Source organism: Anthonomus grandis, chromosome 4 (genome assembly GCF_022605725.1).
Source record: "Anthonomus grandis grandis chromosome 4, icAntGran1.3, whole genome shotgun sequence".
In the NCBI taxonomy this organism is placed as follows: domain Eukaryota; kingdom Metazoa; phylum Arthropoda; class Insecta; order Coleoptera; family Curculionidae; genus Anthonomus; species Anthonomus grandis.
The window spans coordinates 39,749,105-39,775,465 of NC_065549.1; the positions used below are offsets into that span (position 1 = coordinate 39,749,105).

At 33.8% G+C, this 26,361-nt stretch overlaps 1 protein-coding gene across 1 annotated transcript; it reads left to right on the forward strand.

Annotated features, from left to right (window-relative positions):
• Positions 1-3,697: 3,697 nt before the first annotated feature.
• LOC126735685 (uncharacterized) lies at positions 3,698-21,322 on the forward strand. The gene is given in 5 exon segments (XM_050439751.1): positions 3,698-3,701; positions 3,774-3,901; positions 5,043-5,837; positions 12,248-12,445; positions 21,272-21,322. Coding segments are annotated over 5 exon segments (1,176 nt in total).
• The last annotated feature ends 5,039 nt before the right edge of the window (positions 21,323-26,361 follow it).

The window sequence follows — 26,361 nt, forward strand, 5'->3', positions numbered from 1 at the left end:
TTGTTTTTTTATTTTCTTCTATATTAAAAGGATATTTTTTCACCCAGGAAAACTCTTTAAGCCAGGCGTCATTGAAATAGCTGGAACGCTTCACTTTCTTACTTTTTGGAGTCGAAGTTAATGATTGATCCATAATTCAATATATAGAGCCTGTAGTAGCCCAAATTGCGATAAATCGCTCAATCTGGCCACACTGCTGATAGATATTATTAAAACAGAGACAAGACAACACTAAAATCTAAAATCACCAAAAAAATCAGCCGGACCTATACCGCCGCCGCCGGCGCCGTCTGTTACAAACATAGACGTATAACCAAGGACATATCCTTGTTTATACGTCTATGGTTATTGGTTACAAAATACCGCCGTCCGCCGTACGGTACCTACGCTACAAAAATAAAACAACTATACGGGCGAAGGGCGAGACATCTATCGACTGCTATATGAAATGTTAGCGTAAGAAACTCTTAAATAAAAGAAAATAATAGCGATAAATATAGTAAAATAAAGATAGTCGCTAAATCGCCGCTAAATTGACTTAAAAATTAAAAGCAGGATTTAGTGTAAAAGCAGTTCAAAAGGAGGACATTTGGGTAGAAAAGGAGAAAGGAGAGCTCACAGCAAGAAAGGAGGACTGTCCTCCCGAAAGGAGGTCACTTGGCAACCCTAATTCCAATACAGGATCATATGTATGTCTAGAGTTTGGCTTAAAATTGGAATACTGCACTTCAGTTTGTACAATACCTTTGTAGTCTACGACTAGATCTGATATTTAGTAAATACCGGTAAGTACCTTCCTTTCTTTTTTTTAATGTTTTACTCATATAGACATTTTTCGAAGAACTTTTACTTCTCTGTTCGAGTCGTTAAATTATCCTGGTGCCGACTCTGATTGCAGACTTTTAATTTAACTTCAAACTACTGTCGAAAAAAACAATAATCCCACCGAAACATTATATCATTGCTACATTAAGGGAAGCACCAGTTAGAGATAAAATGAAGTCCTTAATAACAGAACTATGTTCAATTAATAACAACAATCGTGGTCACAACGACTATCTTAAAACCAAACATATAGAGGACATACGGAACAACATAAAACCAAACATTCTTACTATTTCCAATGATTTTCTGGTACCACCAACAACCTCCATTAATAACTTTTCTATATCACAACCTATAATAATATCATACGAATTATATTAATGTGGGTCGTGACTATTTAATGAAATAGGAACGATACCCAACATCCGTGCAGTCGATCTGAGACCAGTTTCTCCGGATAATTGCACACAGACTATAAAACTTTTAAAATTTTCGGCTATAAATAACCCAACTACATATCCCAGACCACTTTTTTCGAATAGAGAGAGGGATTATCCGTTTTTTAATATATGCCTTACAGTCGATTAAACTTGGGAGGAAATCGCTGCGAGTAATGTGTTTTCAGCCCGCGATTTCTTTAAGCCACGCCACCAAGCTATGATTTTTTGTTCTTTTACACATAAATTATGTATAGACGTTTTTTTATTCTCTTTAATGTCTTTATCAATCCATTTACCGGGGCGAGTTAAAAAGAATTTTATCGCAATAAGAATGATGACTACTTCAGCAGTGTTAAACTTTTTCATCATAATCTTATCGTTCGTTGATCATGGCACCCATATATTTAAGCTATGATGCTCGCCTTATAATGTTTTCATCAACCATTAAATCTGTATTGATTATTGGCAGACAAACTGTTACCATAAGTTTGGTCTTGATAGCGTTGATTTTAAGATTAAAACGTTTACTTATGGTCTCTATTATATCCATCATTTGCTGTAATCCTTTAAAGCTGATGCTAGAATCGTCTTCATATCGTATATTGCTACTTGGAATTTCGTTAATTTTAATTCCTCTATATTCTTCTTCCTGTCGAAAGCGTTCTGCTATTCTATGAAGCATACAATGTTGGCGTTGATCATATTTCTACATACATACATATCATATTAGAAACAAAAGAGGAAAACATTATTGATTTTCTTAAATTTTACAATACGGGCAATGGATGCAAATATGAAAAAATTAAAACTAAAAGAGAAAGAAGTATTATGCTTTATTTAAACTGGGGCTACCAGTGAATGCTGAAGTTTGGTTTTGTATTATATCAGTAGACCTGGTTCTTAATACAGATTAGGATAGTTTATTTTCATCTGATGTTAACGCTAATGTGAACTGTTTATACATTGGGCAACGCTGTCACCTCTTTTGTACCTATCATTAAAATTAACAATAAATTCTAACATCCAGTATGGTAGTTTCTTATTAAGAAATATTTTTATTCGACCAGGAACTCCTGGATTCAGTTGTCTGGAAGAAGTAAAAAATTACCTCAACTACTGAAAAGAATAGGTACTTAGGCAATATCCAACAATTGCGGTAAAAAAATTTAAACAAGATAAAGACAAATAAAGTGTAGAAACAATAATAAAATTAAACAAGAAAACTGAGAAAACTAAAAAAAAATTAAAAACAGTGATAAAACTGAAAAAAAGAGAGCGTAAAGCGACGATTTTTATAAATTAATGTATGTTTGAATATTTATATTCGTCTAGGAATTTCTGGATTTCTGGAACTTCTGAAAAGAATTCTCATGTAATATCCAAATAATTGGTCCGATTGTTGACAATAACTTAAATAGGATAAAGGCCAATGAAAGTTAAATGGTGTGGTTGATATTATAGAGGTTTCAAATTTTTAACCGTTTTAAACATTAAATTTACTATAGATGTTAAAAGACTAATAACGGTCTAAAACAGAAATTTTAATGAAACGTCCAGTATGGTAGTTTCTTATTAAAAAATATTTTTATTCGACCACGAACTCCTGGATTCAACTGCCTGGAAGAAGTCAAAAATTACCCCAACTATTGAAAAGAATAGGTACTTAGGCAATATCCAACAATTGCGCTAATAAAAATTAAATAAGATCAAGACAAATAAAGTGTAAGAACAATAATAAAATCAAACAAGAAAACCGAGAAAACTAAAAAAAAATTGAAAATAGTGATAAAACTGAAAAAAAGAGAGCGTAGAGCGACGATTTTCATAAATTAATGTATATTTGATCTAAAAAAATATTTATATTGGTCCAGGAATTCCTGGAACTTCTAAAAAGAATTCTCATGAAATATCCAAATAATCGGTCCAATTATTGACAATAACTTAAATAGGATAAAGGCAAATGAAACCTAAATGGTGTGGTTGATATTATAGACGTTTCAAATTTTTAATCGTTTTAAACATTAAATTTACTATAGATGTTAATGGACTAATGATGGCCTAAAACAGAAATTTTAATGGAACGTCCAGTATGGTAGTTTCTTATTAAAAAATATTTTTATTCAACCAGGAACGCCTGGATTCAACTGCCTGGAAGAAATCACAAAACTCCCAAGTACTGAAAAGAATATTGATAATATATATTGATAATATTGATATAATTGATAAATATGATGGCGCTTGAGTAACACAGGCTCGTGGTTGCTCTGTAAAGTTTTGATTATAACTAAGGTTTAAAAAGTTACCTACTAAGTGATAGCAGTTTAAGTGATTCTTTGGTGCTCTGGTCTGCTGTTTTTTTGTATTTTCACCAAGATTAACGTTGCATAAACCCCATAAATTGAGATTGCATCTTTTATGTGTTTGCCGCCAAAATGGGTCTGTCATCAGTAGACATCCGAGAAATAAAAACAATAATAAGTAGTGTTTTAAATGAAAAATTCTTGTCAGATTTGGCCGAAAAAGTTGCTTCTATTGTATCTAAAAAGTTTGAGGAGCAACTGAGGCTACAGAGAGAGGAAATAACGGCCCTGAAAGAAGATCTAACTGTCCTAAAGGAGGAAAACACCAATCTTCATGTTAAATTAGATATGCTGGAACAGTCTAATCGTAACAAAAATATACGAATTTTTGGGATTAAAAGTGAACCCGGCGAAAATATACGTCAAAAAACGCTCCGTATCTTTAAGGATCACCTTAAAGTAAATATCTCGGACTCCGACATAAAAAAGTGTCACCGTATCGCCGTTAAAGTCCCCAACAATAAGCCGCCGCCAGTATTAGTTCGGTTCGCATCTTACGATGCACGTTTGTCGATATTAAAATTCCGCAAATCATTAAAAAACTCCGGAATACACATATGTGAAGACTTAACAAAATTACGGGTCTCATTGTTCAATCGGGCTAAGCTAACTTTTGGTGAAAAAAATACCTGGGTATGGAGTGGAAATGTGTTAGTGAGGTGCGCAGATAACTCTGTGACTAGAATTATGTCTGAGGCAGATTTAGCAAGGCTCCAACGCTCAGGAAGCAGCTAGAATTCATGAGGTATATTATTCTATTAATTATTTTTCCAAATGGTGACAACCGTAGCTTTTGTGGGTGTGTGATGGGGCTAATTTAAGTATAATTTTTAGGGTAATTAAACTGAAACTGCTAAAACTTTTTTTATTGTTGATACTTAATAAGTAAGTTTACAAAATCCCAGTAAAGAGAGTAATAAGCTACTTATCTCCAATATTATTTTGTTAATGAATATTTAAACATATGTATATTTTGTTCTACTAAATGTTTTTTTTAAGATAATTCTATTGTAGGTAGATTAACTACAGAGCGGCTATAGTATAATGCCTTGTTTCACAGTTTTTTTCATATTCTAGTTTTTCTTTTTGCTTGTTATTTGGTTATAGACTTAAGTAGTAATAATAAAATTTTTATAATATGTTAAAGGTTGGACACTTAAATGTTAGATCGTTGCTGAACTCATTCGATGATATAAAAATCCACATATCTAATTACAGTTATGATATTTTTGCCATTACTGAGACCTGGTTGTCTATTAATATTGCTAATAATTCCATAAATATTGATGGTTATCTGCTAATCAGACAAGACAGACCTTCGCGAGGGGGAGGAGTGACTGTTTATATGAAAAGTTTCCTAAAATATAAATTATGTATAAATCAAACATTAAATTTTCTGGAGCATATCTGAATTAAGGTTCTTGTTGATGGCTCGAGTCTTTTGATAGGGGTAATATACAGGCCACCCAATACCAATTGTAATGAGTTCTTTGCTTGCTTTGAGGATACTCTTTTACAGTTTTTTACGACTACCGATAAAATATTGTGCTTGGGTGATTTTAATATTGATTTCTTGGATGACAGTTCTGCAAACACCAGTACATTAAATAATATTTTACACACTTTTAATCTAAGTCAATATGTTTCTGAGCCAACTAGATTGACTAAAAAAACCCAAAGTATTATAGATTTAATCTGTTTTGATAGTGATTTTAAAATTAATACTGAGGTAGAAGATCTTAATATTTCGGATCATCTTCTCACAAGATGTAACATTCCTTTTCAAAATGAGGCTCCACCGAGCTCGACAGTGGTTTATAGAAATTAAAAAAAAATTAATTTGGCTGAATTTCAAATGGATTTAGAAATGATCGCTTGGAATGAAATTTATAACTTAGATACAGTTGATAAAAAAGTTAATTTTATTACGTCAAAATTAACAACCCTATTTAATGCACATGCTCCTCTTAAAACTAGAAAAACAAACAATAAAAAACCATACTGCCCGTGGTTTACGGATAATTTGAAATTATTAAAAAAGTTAAGGACTGATGCACTTAATCGCTTTCGTCATTCACGTTTGCCAGAACATTGGGAATACTATAAACAGCTTCGGAATACATTTACATCAGCACTTCGAGCTGAAAAAAAAACATATCTAAATATTAAGCTTTCAAACTGTAATGCAAAAGAAAAATGGGCGGAATTAAAAAAAGTTGGCATCATAAATAAAAAAATAAATACAATACCAGATCAGCTAAGAAATCTTAATGAAATCAACACGCAATTTGTCAATGCAGCTAACTTTACTATTTCTCCAAAACCTGAACTCTTGGATTTTTATTGAAACGTGTGAATGGACTGATCGTTAAATAAACACTACTTTAAAAATGAATGTAGGTTATATTTGCTGGTTTTAACAAATTTCGTATAAAATTCGTTTACACAATACGGATAAATGCGTTAACTTCGCTTGCCGAAAACGGTGTGTGGTTCGTTCGGCTTCACCGAGCTCGCCAGCGTTGAGACCTTTTTCTGATCGTCGGTTTCGCCAGGGACGGACTGAACATGCCCCCCGTCTTGAAAGGGTGCACTTTCAACAGGCAATGGACATAATCGGGTAACTGCTCGAGACAACATACCATCTTGCGTTTGCAAACAGGCAACTCGAGATACTCCGTCCTTTCCGCTGATAAGGTTAATTACTCTTCCAAGACGCCATCGCATAGGAGGTAATGCATTGTCTTTTATTAACACTAACTGTCCAATGTTGAGGCTGCCAGTAGATCTTTTCCATTTATTTCTGAGCTGCATCTCACTTATGTACTCTCTGTGCCATCTGTTCCAGAATTGTTCATGAATTTTCTGCAAAAGTTGGTACTGAGAAAGTCGGTTGTCGGGTAAATGAATGACTGATGGTTCCAATACGTTTAAAGTAGATCTTCCGATGAGGAAATGTGAAGGTGTGAGAGCGGAGAAATCATCGGGATTGGAACTTAAAGGACATATAGGACGGGAATTTAACACGCCTTCGATACGAATAAGCATTGTCTGAAAATCAAAAAGAAACAACGTATATGACCCCAAAACTCTTTTAAGGTTATGTTTTAGGCTCTTAACACCCGCCTCCCATATGCCTCCAAAATGGGGCGAATTCGCGGGAATAAAGTGCCACTTTATTCCAATGTTCGCTATTGATTCTGCAATAATTGAATTGTTTTCTTGTAGAAATTTGCCCAATAATTGAATTTCTTTATTTGACCTGGTAAAATTAGTCCCATTGTCGGAAAATACTTCCAAAGGTTTTCCACGACGATTAATGAACCTGTAAAACGCTTGTAGAAAATCCTCGGAACTTAATGATAAAACCATTTCAAGATGTATGGCTCTTGTGCTGAAACAAACAAACACTGCGACCCAGCACTTTATGACCTTACATCCTCTGCCGCGTCTATCTTTTATTAAATAAGGACCTGAATAATCGACTCCGGTTTTGACGAACGGCAAAGCTGCTTGAACCCGTGACACAGGCAAATCTCCCATAATGGGCTGATAATTATTGGAATCGTATCTAGCGCACCTTACGCAATCGTGAACTACCTTCCGAACAAGACTGCGACCAGAAATAGGCCAAAAGTTATCACGAAGGTGCGATAATAAAAGTTGCGGTCCAGCATGCATCAAATTGTCATGTTCGAATTTTGCGACTAATTTTGTTAAATGGTGATGCGGTGATAAGAGTATGGGATATTTTTTCGAGTATGAATAATTTGAGTTTGACAGTCTCCCTCCAACTCTTATGAGGTCATTATCATCCAAGAACGGATTAAGACTTAGAATTTTGCTATTAGATGATAATTGTCGTTTTTTCGATAAAATAAAGTAATCCTCAGGAAAAGATTCTATTTGCACAACCTTAAGAATTTTAGTAAAACTCGTATTGATTTCAGCTACGGTTAAATGGGTAAATACCCGATCTTTTGGTGGCTTTCTGCAATTCTCATAGAAACGAAAGATATAGGCTGCGGTTCGTTTTAAACGAACAAGACTTGAAAAACGTTCGAATGGAAAACTCCTGTTAGGAGTTGTGGATATAAATGAACAGATTCGAATTTCTGGTAAATCCTTATTTGCATAAATATTGACAGGCCAATCCCTTTCATCACCTAAAAGCCATTTAGGGCCATGCCACCACATGTCTGAATTGATTAAATTTGCTGGACGTACACCTCGGGAAACTAGATCTGCTGGATTGTCCTTGGTGGGTACATGTCTCCACTTAAACGAATAGTTTTGTATTTCGGCAATTCGATTACTCACGAAAGGTTTTAGTAAACTCGGTGTTGACCGTAACCACCCAAGTACAATAGTTGAATCTGACCAACAAATTATCTTATCAAACTTAATATCTATCGCATTTAATGCCTTTGTCATAATTTGAGACAAAATAAAGGCTGCGCATAATTCTAACCTCGGCATTGTCAACGTTTTTAATGGTGCTACCTTTGATTTGGAGAATAGTAAATTGCAAACCGTTTTGTTTTTAGAATTTTTTGATAAAACATATACGCATGCTCCATAACTAGACTCTGAAGCGTCAGAGAATCCATGTAAAGAAATAGAGATGGGTTGCTCACAGATAACTTTACGTTCAATAAGAATTTTATTTAGAATATCTAACTCGGATGAAAATTCCAACCAGGAATCAAGAATTCGTTTAGGAAGTGGCTGATCCCATGTAAGGTTCTCAGCCCAAAGTTTTTGCATTAAAACCTTCGCGATTATAATGCAAGGTGAAGTCAAACCTAAGGGATCAAATATGGACGCAATTTTTGACAAGATGACACGTTTTGTAATTTTTTTTGTATTTCCTTTGTGTGGAAGAGATATTTTGTAAGTGAGGATATCTTGATTGGAAGACCAAAGAAGACCTAAAATTTTGCTATTATTGTCTTTATTTTCAGAAAATTCGATTATATTCTCTGATTGCTCAACTTTGAGATCCTTTAAGACTTCATCACTATTGGACTTCCATTTTCGCATTTCAAAGCCTCGCTTTAACAAAATTTCAGGAAGTTCTTTGACAATTAACTTTGCTTGTTCAATCGAATCTAAACTTGTTAGCAAATCATCGACGTACATGTCATTTTTGATGATTTTAGCAATTTCAGAAAATTCATCCGAACACTCATTCGCTACCTCGCATAAGCTTCGTATTGCTAAAAACGAACCCGATGTGGTACCGTATGTGACCGTGTTTAATTCGTACGTTTTTATCGATTCGTTCGGGTTAGACCGCCACACAATTTTTTGCAAACGCCTTTGCTCTGGTTTAATTAAGACTTGACGATACATCATACGTATATCACCAGATAAAACAAAGGGTCGCATACGAAATCTCAATATGATCGAAAGTAAATCTGACTGTATTACCGGGCCTACCATCTGCAAATTATTGAGAGACACTCCAGTTGAAGAAAGTGATGAACCATCGAATACTACCCTCAATTTAGTACTCGAGCTTGATTCTCTAAGTACCCCGTGATGTGGCAGATAGTAGTCAGGTGCATTATCGGAAACTTGATCCGAAACTTCGGTCATGTGACCAAGCTCTTCGTACTCGCGTAAGAAATCATTATACATTTTTCGAAAAGTCTCGTTAAAAAAAAGTTTTCGTTCTAAACTAACCAGTCGCTTGATAGCTGTTTCGCGAGAGTTACCGAGTTTGCACGGAGAATCTTTTAACGGAAAAGAAACCACGTATCTTCCCTCAGGGGAGAATTCCAAATTTTCCATGAAATGTTTTTCGCATAATACTTCCTCGACCGACCATGGATTTTTCTGAGAAATTTCCTCTACTTCCCAAAATTTTGACAATTGATTTTGTAAAATAATATTTTTACTTAAATTGCATCGAGTTTTATGTGAAATTGAATGGTACGACGAATCTAAAGGACCCGTTACGACCCATCCGAGATGAGTATTTTGTAAAACTGGCCCGTGTTTTAATAAAAGGATCTTGCCTTCACTCAAAAGATTCCAAAAAACTTCTGCACCGATTAACATGTCAATCTTTTGAGGTCTTTCAAAATGAGGATCAGCTAATTGAATATGTGAAGGAATATTCAATCTGTCACGACTCATTAACGTATCGGGTAAATCATTTGTGATTTTTTCTATAATAAAACATGTCAGATCAAAACAATATGTATTTATGGTAGAACGAACTTTTAAAAAACATTTTTCCGTCGCATGAGAAATTTTACCGTTTATACCAGATATGGTTAAATTCGTCTTGATTTTTGGTAAATTCAATTTTTTATAGAGTTCATAAGTTATATAACTTGATTGCGACCCTGAATCAAGCAGTATTCGGGCATTAATGAATTCACCGTCGACATTTTGAACATTTACAACGGCCGTACACAAAAGAGCATTTTCTGACGCAGAAAGATTGCAACTTGAATTTTGGTGAGCAACCGTATCACTTTCTGGAGACTGCGCACTGAAAGTTGCCGTTTTTTCTTTCGAAATATGAAGAATGGTATTATGTTTAGCTCCGCATAGTTTACAGCCTGTCCATTTACAATCTTTTGTCGAATGATTTGGACGTAAACAGTTATTACATAAATGTAATTCTTTTACTTTATTTATTCTATCAAATATAGAAAGTTTCAAGAAATCAGGACAGTAAAAAAGACTGTGATTTTGTTTACATAAAAAACAAACATAAGTTTTTGGTTTAACTCCATATGAATTATAAGAAACATTATTGTCTTCTATCTTTTCGAATAAAGTTCTAGAATTACAGTTGCTGCGTTTATTTTCGCGATTCACAACACGGTTGTCGCGCGTATTTGATCGTACTTCGTTATCGCGTTCGTATTTATTTTTATGGAGATTCATTTCCATATTTTCAAGCAAATCTGCCCGTTCTTTTAGAAAGTTTTTGAAAAACTCTAAAGTACACGAATTCTTTTGTTTCGCACGCATTCTTTCCCATTCGCGGGCTGTATTATGGTCTAACTTACTTGATATGACGTATATAATCAAAGTGTCCCAATGTTCAGTGGGCTCACCTAATTGATTTAAAGAATTCAAATGCTTAAAAAGATTGTCGCTTAAATCTCGAATCTTAGCTGCTGACTCAGTAGATAGTGCATTTATATTAAAAATTGCACCAATGTGGTTTTGGATTAAAAGGTTCGAATTGTTAAAACGATCGCATAAAGTTCTCCAGGCGATTCCATAATTTGCCGCGCAAAATTCTATAGACTGTATAACCTGTGTAGCGGAACCAACCAGAGAGGCCCGTAAATAATGAAATTTTTGAATTCCATTAATTTTGGGATTTTCATGAATAAGGGAAGCGAAAATATCCCGGAAATCTAGCCACGTTTGAAATGAGCCATCAAATTTTGGCAATTTTATTTCTGGCAATTTAATACCTTCAGAAATATCGGCATTAGACTGACTTGCTGAATGATTAGATACTAAATCGAGGTCGATTACTGGGTCGTCTTTTTTTAAATTAAATTTTTCGTATATTGTTTTTGCTAGCGATATACTAACATAATATCGTGTATGAAATTCCTCGCGTTCTGACAGCTGAGAATCAAGGTCATCGCAATTTAATTCAACGTCGTTTTGAATATCATCAAAAGTTACTAACAAAAACTCAGCATCGCGTATTCGTTGTTCCAACTCAAGGACCTTAACACGCTCAACTGTTTGGACGCCTGCTTGTTGGCTTTCAAATAATTTTACGTATTTTTCAAAAACTGTTAATCTGCCCTTTATTGAGCCTCGTTTTTTTACCAACAATTTAAATTCTTCGCTTTCTGTGACAGACATTTTACCAAGTAAAGAAAGAAAAATGCAGTAAAAAAAATTACCTTAACATAAAATACCTAAAACACTTTAAAAAAAGAAAAAATATCCTAAAATTAAATAAAACACAAATTTATGTATTTATTTTTTTTTAAAAACAAAAATCGGATAAATTTTTTAAGCCGGCCCTGTTACAAAATAAATTCAAACGGAGAAGGCTGCAGAAATGGCGACCGGCCGGACCGACCGTAACACCGGCCGTAATAACCTCAAACGCTGTTTCTTGTTGCAAATAAAATTTTCAACAAAATGCAAATTATTTGCCTGCGTATTAACAGACAATCGCTATATCGTATCGAATTCGCTGCTAATAATAAAGGAAAAACACTAAATAGGAAAGGAAATAAATGGATCTTACTCCTTGCTGCGGCTGACCTTCGGCTTTGTTGTCGATTGGATTTCGTATTAGATTCGATTATTGGCACTAATTATTCGGCTAATCTGGCTTCAAGAAGGACCATGAAACGTGTGAATGGACTGATCGTTAAATAAACACTACTTTAAAAATGAATGTAGGTTATATTTGCTGGTTTTAACAAATTTCGTATAAAATTCGTTTACACAATACGGATAAATGCGTTAACTTCGCTTGCCGAAAACGGTGTGTGGTTCGTTCGGCTTCACCGAGCTCGCCAGCGTTGAGACCTTTTTCTGATCGTCGGTTTCGCCAGGGACGGACTGAACATTTATAAATAAAACAAAAAAACAAATAAGGAATTTGTCAATACTCAGGTTACTGAGGAAACTATTTCTAATATTATACTTAACATGAAGTCAACTGCATCTGGAAGTGACAATATTAATAGCACTTTTTTAATATTATGCTGCCCCTTTGTTATACCTTACCTGACCCACTTAATAAATTGTTGTTTACGAAATTCAGTTTTTCCAAGTGATTGGAAATGTGCTATAGTGGTTCCGCTTCCTAAAGTGAGTAATCCTGAGACCTATAGTCAACTTAGATCCATTTCTATTTTACCATCTATGTCTAAAATTCTGGAAAAGGTTATGGCGTCCCAAATTCCAGGCTTCGTGTGGTCCAACAACCTTTTGCCAGAAAAACAATCAGGATTTCGCCGTGGTCACAGCTGTACGACAGCACTTGCGGATGTTACGGATCAACTTACTGGTGCATAAGACGAGAGAAATGCAAGCGTATTGGTGCTCCTGGATTATTCTCGTGCTTTTGATATGCTAAATTATGATATTTTACTAGCCATATTATCTTATTGTGGTTTTGGTGTTAATGCCCAAGCTTTGGTTAAGTCGTTTTTAAGTAAAAGGACGCAAAGAGTAACGCTTGATAGTACATTTTCCAAATTTATGTCTATTTTTGCTGGTGTTCCTCAGGGAAGTGTCTTGGGGCCTCTTCTTTTTACCATTTATACGTCTAATTTTATAGCATCCTTAAAGTTTTGTAAATATAATTTTTACGCCGATGACACACAATTAATATACTCGTTTAAGCCGGAGGATGCTGTAGAGGCAAATTTTAGACTAAACATAGATCTTAAAACTCTTAACGCACTATCGGAAGATCATTTATTAAAATTAAATCCACAAAAGTCAGTGGCTTTACTTTTCTGCAGTGAAAGACTTCGAGAAATAATTTATAATAAATTAAGACTCACTATTGGGCAGTGTAATATCTCTTTTAAAAACTCTTCAAGGAACCTAGGTTTAATAATTGATAATAAACTTAAATTTGATGAACATATAACTTCATGTATTAAAAAATCTTACTTAGCCCTGAAATCCCTTTTTCCCCACCAACATTCTTTAGAAAGGAAAACAAAAATAGAATTGTGTGAAGCACTTGTGTTGTCACATTTTAATTTTGCTGATAGCGTTTATGGGCCCTTTTTGGACACAACTCAGGCTAAAAGAGTGCAGAAAGTACAAAACTCTTGTATACGATTTATATGCGGCATTAGACGAAGGCAGCGTGTATCACATAAGCTCAGGGAACTTGAATTGGCTTTCTATGTACAATAGAAGAATATTGCACTCGGCTTGCTTTTTTTATAACATTGTTAAATATAAATGTCCTATTTATCTTAATAAGAAAGTAGTATACCGTACGGATATCCATAATCTTAATATACGAAGAAAACATATTTTTACAATCCCAAGACACAATAAAGAGTCTTTCAAAAAGGGATTTTCATATAACATAGCCTCCACCCTTAATAAATTCAAAATTAATACATTTAATTTTTCTGTTGTGTATTTAAAATATAAAATCAGGCAGCAACTCCTTTAGTAAATTTAGATTTTTATCATTGAGTTTAGCAGATCTAGGGTAGATGTAGGTAATAATATTATTATTCGTCCACATTGTTAGTTTGGTTTAATGTAGTTCTTTTTGCCTACTTTATATATAATTGGGTGTATATAACTGGCAAAAATTGAGGAATTATTGTGAAGGTTATTTGAGTGCTATAATGAAAAGTGTATAGCAATGCATGAGCTTTAACAGCCCCTTCCTTGGGAGGGATGCTGAATAAAAAGCCTTTTGTTCCAGTATTATATGTATGTAAATATTATAAACTATGTAAATGTTATGGAACAATAAAATGATTTATTATTATTATTATTATTATTATTATTATTATTATTATTAATAGGTACTCAGGCATTATCCAACAATTGCGGTAATAAAAAAAAATTAAATATGGCCGATAGTTTTCAGTTCGGTGAAGTAATGTTCGGAATATTGGCGCGAGATTTAAATAGTTGTAAATAAATACAGTAAAATTAAATATTACTAGTAGTCAATCTAGATCGTGTTTTCATAGTGAAGTGTGTAAATAAATTACTTGACCATTTTCAATTGTTTTAATTCACACCTAACGAACAGTAAAAACGCTACAATATGAAATACTTTCCTTAGAAATGGTAGAGTTTCATGTTGCAGCCCATCAGGGTCAATTAGTAATATATTTCTTAAAAGGCCAGATTTAGGATTCAGAGAGGTGCTAAAAATTTAGGTTTTGACCTACTAAAAGATCTCCCTCTGAATAATCATGATCCTCTTTAAAGTTCCTTTAGATCAGGTACCGACAGTGATAATTTTCATTTTTATAAAGTAGATTTTAATGATATAATAAATAATTTAAAAAAACATATGCATACGGGCATTTTTTCACTACCCTTAAAAAAACCCTAATTTCTTCAATTGATAAAAAAGTAGACCGATTCTGCTTTTATTCTTTTAATTTTTTTTTTACATATAGGTAATTTCAAAATACAATAAATTAAGAATTTTTTAAAACTTTGGTCTGTAAATACTTCCTTTGATGCATTTTTTCCTATGTTCAGATTATATGAATGCAATAATATAATAACCTTTCTTATTCCCTTTAAAATAGAAACTTAAAGTAAGTAATTTACCAAATCCTACCTAATTCCTTATTAATCTGGTTTATTCGAATCGGGAACTTATCACAGGGGGAAAATAAAAAAGTTTTATATTTATGCAAAGCCTCTAATCTCATCATACTAATCTCTTAGGAATTGGCATACAAAATGCCACCTGTTTGTAATTAAACAAACATAATTTGTTAACTAATTACGATCTTATACGTTGACATATTTACGTAGATAATCATTGTCGCAAATTATTCATAATAGATTGGTTACAAATTAATATTTGTGACACAATCAATAAAATTAATATAAATATATAATAAAATGAATATGTATATACATATATTCACTCCAGTATATTCTTGTTCCAATATGATTAATAAAAACGTGGTTATTTATTTTGTTTGAAAACATTTTTTACCTTAAGAATTGATAAATCCTTTTACTAACATTCCCATTGCTAATTTATACATTATATACATAAAAATGAAAATGAGACATGTATATATCCTTGTTATGAAACGATAATTAATCATCATCAGCGATACAAAAAGCAAAAAAATTACGTCATAGAAACTGAAAACATCAATTCGCGTCACATTATCGTTAATAATAAAATAAATAAATACGCTCAGATTAATTGTTATCATACAACTGTATACCTACAATTTTTACATTTTGTAAAAGGGCTGCATTAGTTATTTAAAAAACAGGATTTTTATACCAGATTGTAGAAAATTTCTTTTTCCTGCTTGTGCTATGAGCACCAGGAGTCTCCCTAAACTTAGCATTAAAGATGTTTCTTTCTTCAACTCTGAACTAACATGGAAATTGCTAACAATCTTGCTTTTCCTCAAACTTCTCTTGCAAAAAAAGGTTACGTCGATTCTTTGAAAGTCACATGTGATTGCGACTTTTATTTTTAAAAGCGGTTCAAAAGCCTAGGGCGGCCATACACGTAACGGTTTACCTGTATAGTAGGCCTTTGCAGGTTACTCTGCAGGTATTCCTGCACAGGCAAAAGAGCACATACACGTTGCGGTAAAAAGCGGAGGGATTCAACTCAGTTCGAGATGGCGACTAATCAAGAAGACGACGCGATCGCTTTAGTCAGTTTAGTAGTGGCGACTATAAATGTTTTCAAAAACAAAGACAAAAACGCAAACCCTGGTGTAAAGACTGGCTTTTGAAAAGGAATGACTACACCCACACAAAATTACTACAAGAATTAAGTTCCGAACCAATGGATTACCGTAATTATTTGCAGATGAGCGAGGAAGTCTACCAAAAATTAATGTCAATGGTAACCCCTTTGATACAAAAGAACAATACAGTTATGAGAGCTGCAATTGCCAGCTACCCTAAGATTCCATGCAACTGGCCGGTCATACGAATGTCTCAAGTATTCTACTATAATATCGCCCCAATTCCAGAGACGTGAAGCTATATGTAAAGTGCTATGAAAGGACTATCTTTAGGTACGTACAATAACAAATAAATATAAATTAAATTAATTTGTTTGCCGTAAAGTTTTTTATTTAATGCCTCCAACGAAAAAATTACATACTAGTATCAAACTGCGAGAAATAGGTACCTGCTAAACTTGTCTGGCTCGTACAATCTGCCACTGTTGACTGTGTACCTTGTTAATCATAATTAGAAGTTGGCGAGACATAGGGTGTGCTGGTGTATGAAGAGGAGCTGTTCATGAGACTGCTCAGTGTAGGGTTCGAATACTGGGGATTATTATATTAGACATGCCAATTTCTGCGTCAAATAATATATCATTAATTTTTTTTCTTAACCATTAAACCCTGACGTTTATCCAGAAATCAGATTCTTATAGCAATGCTTTTACCGAAAAGGTCATAATGATCTTCCTGTAGCCGAGGCTTCTTGAAATGATCACCTATCGAAAATAAAACATTATTTGACAGTTCCTCATTTCTTCTTTTCTTTGAAAGATCAGGTCTTGACCCAGGAAGTCGCCCGTGATCGTTGGAGTCATTACAGCGTCCATTTTCACTGGACCTTGCTTGTTTTAAACTAATCTCGTTTTTATCTGTGGTTAAGGTTACTTTATTCATGCAAGGTATTGGGGCTAGTTCCTCGATCATCTCCTGTAACAAATATATACAGTGCTTTTCTTTGAAGTCCCCCCCCATTTATTTTTTGAACGGGTCAAAAAATTTTTTTGAAACTTGGCATAAGTAAATTGGTCTATAGATACTATTTTTCACTGTAAACTAGGTAGTTGTAAATTCCAAGATGGCGGCTGGGCGACACCTTGAGAAAAAATTTTAAATAAAAAGGGGGGTCGTGTGGTACCTCATTTTAAAGGTCTCAATGACCTGTCTAAAAGTAACAGCCAAAAAAATACACTGTTGCGATTTTATTAACGTTTTTAATAGAATACAATGAAATACTAATTTACAATTAGCAAATAAACAATTTATCAAAAGAAAAACAATATTTAATTTAAAAGATGCTGGAAATGATTTCCTTGTACCTCTTGACACATAAATAACCTATCTGAAAATTCACGTCGAACATTTTCAAATACATCTGCCTCAATATTTTGACAAATGTTAGTGATTCTTTGTCGTAGCTCAAAAATTGAGGCAGGTTCTGTTTCGTATACCTTTTGCTTTAGGTATCCCCACAAAAAAAAGTCTAGCGGCGTTAAATCTGGTGACCAAGCTGGCCATTCAATAGGACCCCGACGACCTATCCAACGACCAAAATAATTATCATTTATATAATTTCTCACATTCCTGGCAAAATGCGGAGGAGCACCATCTTGTTGAAATGTAATTTCCATGTCAAATTCATGTACATTAGCCTCAACAATTTCTGTTATGAGAGGATCGATAGCATTTTCCAGCATATTTAAGTACAATTCACCTGTTAAATTTTCTTCTAAAAACAGCGGCCCTACGATATGATTCCCTAATATTCCTGCCCATACATTGATTTTTTTGCGGATACTGAGATCGGGTTTCACGAAAAATGTGTAGATTGGTATCACTCCAATATCGACAATTTTGTCTGTGGACATTACCATTTAAAAAAAAAGTACATTCGTCGCTAAAACAAATGTTGCGCACGTACGTAGGTTGCCTTTCTACTCTCTCTGCCATAATTTCACAGAATTGCACTCTTCGGTCAGGATCATCTTCAGTCAGTTGATGGACCATTTGGATCTTGTATGGGTGAAACTTTTTTTTTTAAACTCTCCATGCCGTCGAAGTTAAAACTTCACAGATATCAGCAACAGTTGGAGTAGAATGTTGGGGATTTTCTATTATTTCGCCAATTATTTGGACTTGCTTTTCTTCTGAAATAGACATATTTCCTGGGCGTTTTTTATCCTGGACAGTACCAGTAGTTGTAAATTTATTTACAAGTTCCCTTAAATATTTACGGCAAATAGGACGATCAGGAAAACGTTCGTTGAAAACCCTTTCAGTCTCATGAAAATTACGCGTTGCTCCATAAATAAAAATTGCTTCTACTTTTTCCTCCAATGGACGAGAATTAACCATTTTGAAAATAACAATAAATTCAAACTGCCAAACACACTAAAAAATATCTAACAATGACCGATACAAGAGTAATTTACCGGTTAAGGAAAAATATCTTTGAATTTTTTTTCGAGTTTTTTTAATAGCTATTTGGTTTTTGGAATGTCTAAATAATGTTCAATAACCTTTAACGTGAAATGTGACATACGAGGGCGGTTCAGTAAGTCTTTAGAAACCAAAAAGTTAATCTTTAAATCCAAAATTCAAAAATTATAAATTATTTGTACATCATTATTAAAAACGTTAATAAAATCGCAACAGTGTATTTTTTTGGCTGTTACTTTTAGACAGGTCAAAACGGAGTCCACCGAGTCCATGTAATAAATATTAAAAGTACTCAATAAAACCTTTTAAATGAGGTAACACAAGATTTCTATTTAATGCATTTATTCAAGATGGCCCTTATGTGTTATTTTGACATTTAGAACTGTCGTTTTTATGTCAAAATAAAATAGTGACGCATTTATTTTCGTACACTGATTTTTACCTATTCAAAAATCATAAAAATGTAAAACGTTAAAATAAAAAAAAATACTTTTTTATTAGGCCGTCATTTTGAAACGAGTTAAGATATGGGTCTAATATTTCAGGGTTATAAAGTACTCATTGAGACCTTTAAAATGAGGTACCACACGACCCCCCTTTCTATTTAAATTTTTTTCTCAAGATGTCGCCCAGCCGCCATCTTGGAATTTACAACTACCTAGTTTACAGTGAAAAATAGTATCTATAGACCAATTTACTTATGACAAGTTTCAAAAATTTTTTTTGACCCGTTCAAAAAATAAATGGGGGGGGGGGGGACTTCAAAGAAAAGCATGGTATATTATTGGACTCCAATACTCAAAATCGACAACCGATTTTTTTGTATAACAATACAGCACTAATAGCAAACAAATTTATTAACTTAAATAAGCATATAATATTAATGAATTTAGCAAATTATAAATAATATAAATTTAGGGAACACAAAAATCATAATGTTTGTTTTTAGTTTCCTGATTCTGCTGAAAAATGGAAAGGTGTTGCAGGAAAGTTTCAGGAAAAATGGCATTTTTCACTGCCTCCGGACTATGGATGGTAAACATATAGATATGGTTCCCTCAGGTAATACCGGATCGTTCTACTTTAACTATGAAGGCAAACACAGCATGGTACTTCTCGCAATAGTGGATGCTACATATCGGTTCCTCTTAGTGAATTTTGGAACTAATGGCCGAATTTCAGATAGAGGAGTTCTTTCAAATACTACTTTTTATGAAAGATTGATTAGTAATAACCTCAATATTCCAGCGCCTAGCAATGTCTCGGATAATTTTAAACAAATTCCCTACGTGTTTGTGGCCGATGACGCCTTTCCCCTAGCAACAAATATTATGAAGGCGTTTCTACAAGCTCAGCTAGACTCAGCTTCGAAAGAGATTTTTAATTACCGAGTTTCCAGAGCAAGGCATGTTGTGGAAAATGCGTTTGGAATACTTGCATACAGATTTCGTATATTCCACACACAAATCAATTCCAAACCATATCAAAAGTAGTCATGACAACGTGTGTCTTGCATAATTTCTTGATGCAACAACAACCAACCACTTATGTGCATCCAAATGATACATACACTACCGCTCAAAAGTATTTGCCCACATATGACTGTTTTAAAGTTATAACTAAAAATAATAAACCCATCAGTTATTCTTAAGAAACGGTTTATTTATAACAAAATGAATATAAACAATACATGTTTCAATTAATTAAATTTAAGAAAATCAAATTTTGGATTCATCTACACGTCCGCCTCGATTTTTAATAACAGCTTCACAGAGTTTCGGTAGTCTTCTAATTAATTTGTCCAAAGTTTCCTGAGGTATCTTGTGTCACTCTTCTTGGATGATCCTCCACAAATCTTCTTTTGATGTGGGGCATGATTTTCGCACTTGTCTATCCAGTTCATCCCACAGTAATTCGATAGGATTGAGGTGCGGTGATTGTGGGGGCCATACTATAACTTTCAGAAGATGTTGCCTTTGTAATTGACCTAAATATTGCTTGCACAACTTCGACGTATGCTTGGGGTCATTGTCATGTTGAAACATGAACTTTTCCCCAATTATTCGAGTACCAGAAGGAAGTACATTGTCACTAAAAATTGTTTTGTAACCCTCTTTTCGAAGAATTTCCTCTATTTTAATTAGTTCGCCCACTGCAGATCCTCCAAAACAACCCCACACCATCACCGAACCACCACCGTGTTTAATTGAGGCCACCGTACAGTTCTCAGCGACCCTTTTATTGGCATAACGGCGAACAAAAACTCGCCTCTTCATTCCGAAAACCTCGAATTTCGACTCGTCACTCCAGAGAACTTTCTTCCAGTCATCAATGGTCCATTCTTTGTGTGATTGGGTCCACTCAAGTCTTTTCTTCTTATTAACATCCTTCAGTAGCGGTTTTGATACAGCTAAACGTCCTTTAAGACCAGCATTATGAAGTTGCCGTTTTACTGTCGAAACATTGACCGCTTTTTTACGCTCCTTGTTGATTTTTGCTGTGATTTCAGGGGCGGTAAGGCGTCTATTGCATTTGCTTGTAATTATAATATTTAAATCCTCCTTTGAACTTGTTGCATTTGGCCTTCCTGATCGAGGTTTGTTGCTAATAGTCCCTTCTCTGGTGAATTTCCTAACATTATAATCGACAGTCCGCCTTGGAATTCCCAAATCCGTCGAAATTTGACGGTTAGTCTTTCCAGCCTTATGAAGTCCAATGATAACACCTTTTGTTTCTACCAATAACACTTTTGTTTTAGCCAAGAATGTTGAAAAACCAGCAACAAAGAAACGGTAACAATCGTCAATAAGCAAGCGAAATTATTTACCAATGTTACCAAAATCAATTCTTAAAGACTAAACACCTTTAAATGTTTCAAATTTCATCGGAAACGAGCTGTAAGCAAATTAGTTTTTTAGAAGAAGTTCTTATTTTTACTACATTGTTTGTTATTTGCAAGACTATTTTTAAATACTCAGTGTTTTTCAATGAACCATAGTTGATAGGTATGCTGTTTAAGCATATGCAATTTACAAAAGACATACAATCTAAATATAGGTATAAAGATAAGATTTTTGTATCTAATTTAAAATATTAAAAATAATACATGGTGGGCAAATACTTTTGAGCGGTAGTGTATCAGGAGAATCATGATGGGGAAGTTATTTGCACCGGCTTGAATACCTCCCAATCGAACATGATCGCATTGGACCGTCAAAACCAGGAAAATTGGAATTCTACTGCTAAACAGTTAAGAGATAAATTCAGTTCCTATTTTATGCATGAAGGTAAACTTTCTTGGCAGGAAAGTCGTATTCTTAAAAATCAGAAGTAAAAAAATATGTATCATTTGAAATCTATTTAATAAATTCCAGTATTCTTATTTAATTGATTACTTACTTTGTCACTTTCATTGTCATCATCCAAATTTAAAACAGACGAACTAGACATGTCTTGATCTCCAAAAAAATCGAATAAGTTATAGTACCACAGTTTAGGTACGTACAAATCGTTTGTTGATGCTCCAGACTTCTTTGACATATCACGTTTCTTCTTGTAAGATAACTTTATATTTAATTGAATATTATAGGTTTTATTATAGTTACAATAATTAACATTTTAAATGTAGTACCTATGTTAGCGCTATTCTTTTAAGTTATATTTAATTATAACATGGTTATTATTTATGACTTTATTTACAAGAGGGTTCCAAGTAGGATAAACTGCGGGTGTAAGCACTTAACGTGAGAAAGGCGAATGAATGTGTGTTTGTTTTAAAAAAAGTGTTTAGGTAAACATTTTGAAGGAGGTTGATTTTTATGAGAAGGGAAATGGTATAAGGTTAGTTTTAGTCTGGCTTTCGAAGCAGACTAAAACTAACTCATAGAGTAATTAAAAGTATGAGAGGGTTCAATCCCATAGTGACAAGTGGGCACCATCTTTACCCTAAACTCGATTGCAGCGTACGGTTGCGGTCTAACCGAACTAAAATAATTTACATTTGTCACAGTCGGTAAAATAGTCTACTGTAATACCGATCCGTCATAGAAATGAAAGGCAGGCTATTCAAAATTTTAGAATGGCGCGAAATTTAAAATTATTGACCTATTAAATCAATTTTTAACAGCGTAAAGGCTGTGAATCTCGATCACAAACTCTAAAAAATTATGAAATAGTGCAAGGGTCTTAATTTAATTTTTGAAGAGGCTAAGAGTGATAATGTTTGTAATTTAAGTTTATTTTATACATTTTTTAATTGAATTCGTTAGTTTTTTGACATTAAATTCATCAAATTTGCTTTTAAGCTGTTAAGTTAATGCATTTAGGCCTTTCAAAAAAATTAATTGTTAATTGCACTATTTCATTAATTTTTAGAGAATGTGAAAGAGATTTTACAGCCCAATACGCTATCAAAAAAAGATTTAATGGGTCAATTATGTAAGACAATATTTTAGAGATTAAGTATAATATATTTAGTCCTATTTTGAGAATTAAATGCTCGATACTAACAATGTTAATTTCACTGTTATCAACAAATTAACAAGAGTAGGGGTAGAATTTAAGTCAATTGTAAAGTAAGTTTATAATTTATTGTCTTAGAGGGATCCTGATACAATTTGTTTTTGTGCTGCTTTAGCACAACACTGTCCATGGTATGTATTTTGCTTTTTACATTTTGAGGATATGATACAAAAATTACAATTTATCAAATTTATAAATTAATTATTTATAGACATAAGAACTATATTTCTTAAAAATATGCCCTAAAAATTTTACGTTTACTACCTACTTTTTTGTACAGAGGGTCCCCAAAAATGTTAGGGGTGTGGTAATATATAAAAACTAACCCTGTAATTAAAATATTCTTTATGGAGAGTATGATATTAAAAATTAGTTGACACTGATGTATACCCTAAATTCTAGATGTCATCGGTCCTTTTTCTTAAATATTCAAAGAGAATCCCTGGATCTTACTCCCATCTTATCGAGGTGAGGTACCTCCTTGAGTAGTGACCTGGTAGAATGGAAGTTGTTTCACTTATTGTGCTTTTGGTACTTCCTAGCAGCACTGCAAAGCACAACAAGCACTGATGATACCTTTCGTCAGACCTAGTAAAAAGTGGTCTAGCATAATTATGTTCATTCTAAACATTATATTGAGATTGCTGGATTGTGATAGCAGGTAATAAAGTCAATGTATCTTCCCAAGGTACTTGTGCCTCAACCAGTACTGGGGCATTTTGAATAATACTTGGGCCAGCAATTGGGAAAGCACACTTTCTTAAATGAGTATGTATAGTACTAGTAAATGAAATATCATCAAAATGGTCTTGACATAAATAACACCTTGTTGAGGTTGGGCTTAAACCAAGTATTTTAAACCATTCGGACCTCCTAATAATGTCACTTTCAGGAAATTTAAAGAAAATTTTATTTTTGTATGAATCTTCAATAGGACAATAGTATGTATTAGAACAAGTGGGTGCCTTGCATTTAAAAATTAATTTTCCTGGTGATGACATTATTAGGGCAGTTTTAAAATGGTAAACAACAATTTTAGGTGACCTACAACATGGTGAAAATTATTTGATAAAAAAAATTGCACTTACCCCATCCTATAGGGATCTGAAACCACACAATAAAACAACAAAAAAGCTTCTATATGATGAAATTACACTTTAATGACTTTAAGCTACATGTTTAACTATTTTTTGTTGAGAAAAAAACAAAAGAACACACCCAATGGACGCTCAAATAAAAAGGAATAAGCAATGTAGCAATGGCGACGATCGATGATGCGAAGGTGGGTGATGGCAAAGAACGAAAGAAAATCGATAATCTAATGACAGAAGTTGGCCCTCGATGCCGTCTAACCGAACTAAATTTCTTAGGTTAAGTTTTAAAACTTGATGATCAAATTAGGCTACCTTTCAAACACTCTTTTAATATTCATTTCTCTATGCTGTAGTATCGGGCTCCAACTCCTTTAACTTTGTCACCAATTTTTCGCATGCTGCATTGTCGCGAACACGATATTCGTTACTTTTTACTCGTCATAAACAGGGTTCAGATTTATATATTTCAATAAACTGTTCTATTAATTCATTACGCTTCTGTCCTGACATTCTATCCATATAATTCCATAAAAAACTTAATAAACAACGCGACGTAAACATATAAACACCCGCTCAACAACAAACTGAAAAATAATTGACTGCGCAGGCATTCGATAAGAGGCACACACGCTTCGGAAAGCACAACTGCACAGGACTGGGATTCTAAAATCACGATTTGACACGATTACTCGATATGACTGATTCTAAAGAAAATTTTCAGTCGTGAGTGTCTTGCGGATTGCCTAGTTTTTAACGATTTGTCGAAGACACGCTTGGGTATATCGTATACACCAGACGATATAGCTTCTTCCTTTTTTAATACGTGCATAATGTGAAAGCATCCTTTTTTAAACGTATTTGTTTTATTTATTGTTTATCAATAGTCATACCAGGTTTTCATTAGTATATCAAGAAGCTTTCTTAAACACAACTAATAGATTTAATTCGACCCTATTTTCCACAACCTTCTGTTAATAATACAGGCAGAGGAAGTAGAGTTATCATTGAATGGGCAGTTTTAGTATGTCAAGATTTTATGCCACAGATTATTACCAAAGAAGCATTAGAAGAATTTAAAAAAAAATTGAAGAATTTAATTTTGGAAGATTTTAAATTTGGAATTAGCGAAACTACTGCAAGTCGTTGAATCCATAAAATTACTGAAATTATTGACAATCACCTTGCTGACCGACTAATTTTTCAAATATAAAAGATGAGAGAAATTAATAAATTAACATTTATAGAGAGATCCAATGTCCCTGGTGTTATAGGTCCTATTGATTGCACCCATGTTACTATATATTATATAAAAGTGGATGAACACAACAAGTTTTGTGATTTTCCATGAATTGAATTATTATTTTCCAAGGGATAGTGGTAGTTTTAAACGAAATTTTTTTTATTTTAAAGAATTAATATGGGCATATATTTAAATAAAAAAACACGAAGGGGAAAAATTTACAAAATAAATAAAAATTTTTAGTGTTTACTGTTTATCAATAGAAAAGACAATTGACGTTTCCATCTGTCAAATATTAGGGAAAATAACAAATATATACCAAGAAACCTAAATCAAATCGAATAAAACGAGTTTAGCCGACGATTGAAATTTAGAATCACCCTTGTCGTCGCGATCGAATTCGAAGTCGTGATCGTATCGAGATCGAGTCGTGATTTTAGATTCCCAGCCCAGGTCGAAAGAATCTATTTTTCATTCTCCTACGATCGCCTATTTAGGTTGCTTAGCCTGTGTACCTTTGCCTGCAGACGCTGACATACACGCTACGGTTTGCCTGTACGGGTGACCTGTTCTGTTCCGTTCAATTGATGGCTCTGCTACGAGGCAATTTGCCAGCACGATTTGGAGATTTCGGAAAACCATCGGGTATGTACCCTGTTCCCCGAATCGACACTTTCACTATATTAAATTATCAATCACAATCGGGACTTTTCAATGCACGATGTCGCCTCCCTCACGATGCATCCGGCATCATCCGGCCTGGTTACCGGCGTGAATAGGATCGGCTACCATCGGCAAGGGGTTGGGAAGGGTCTGGGACAGGGATTTAAAAGATAGGAAGGACGAACAATCACGTGTTGACGGGATAAAGGATAACGCGGAAGTGGGATAGAAACTTTTACAAAGCTTAATTCTGAAATGCACGTTGTACTAACGGTAAGGGGTAGGAAAGAGTCAAGGAAAGGAATCCGTAGGATAGGAAAGGACGAGCAC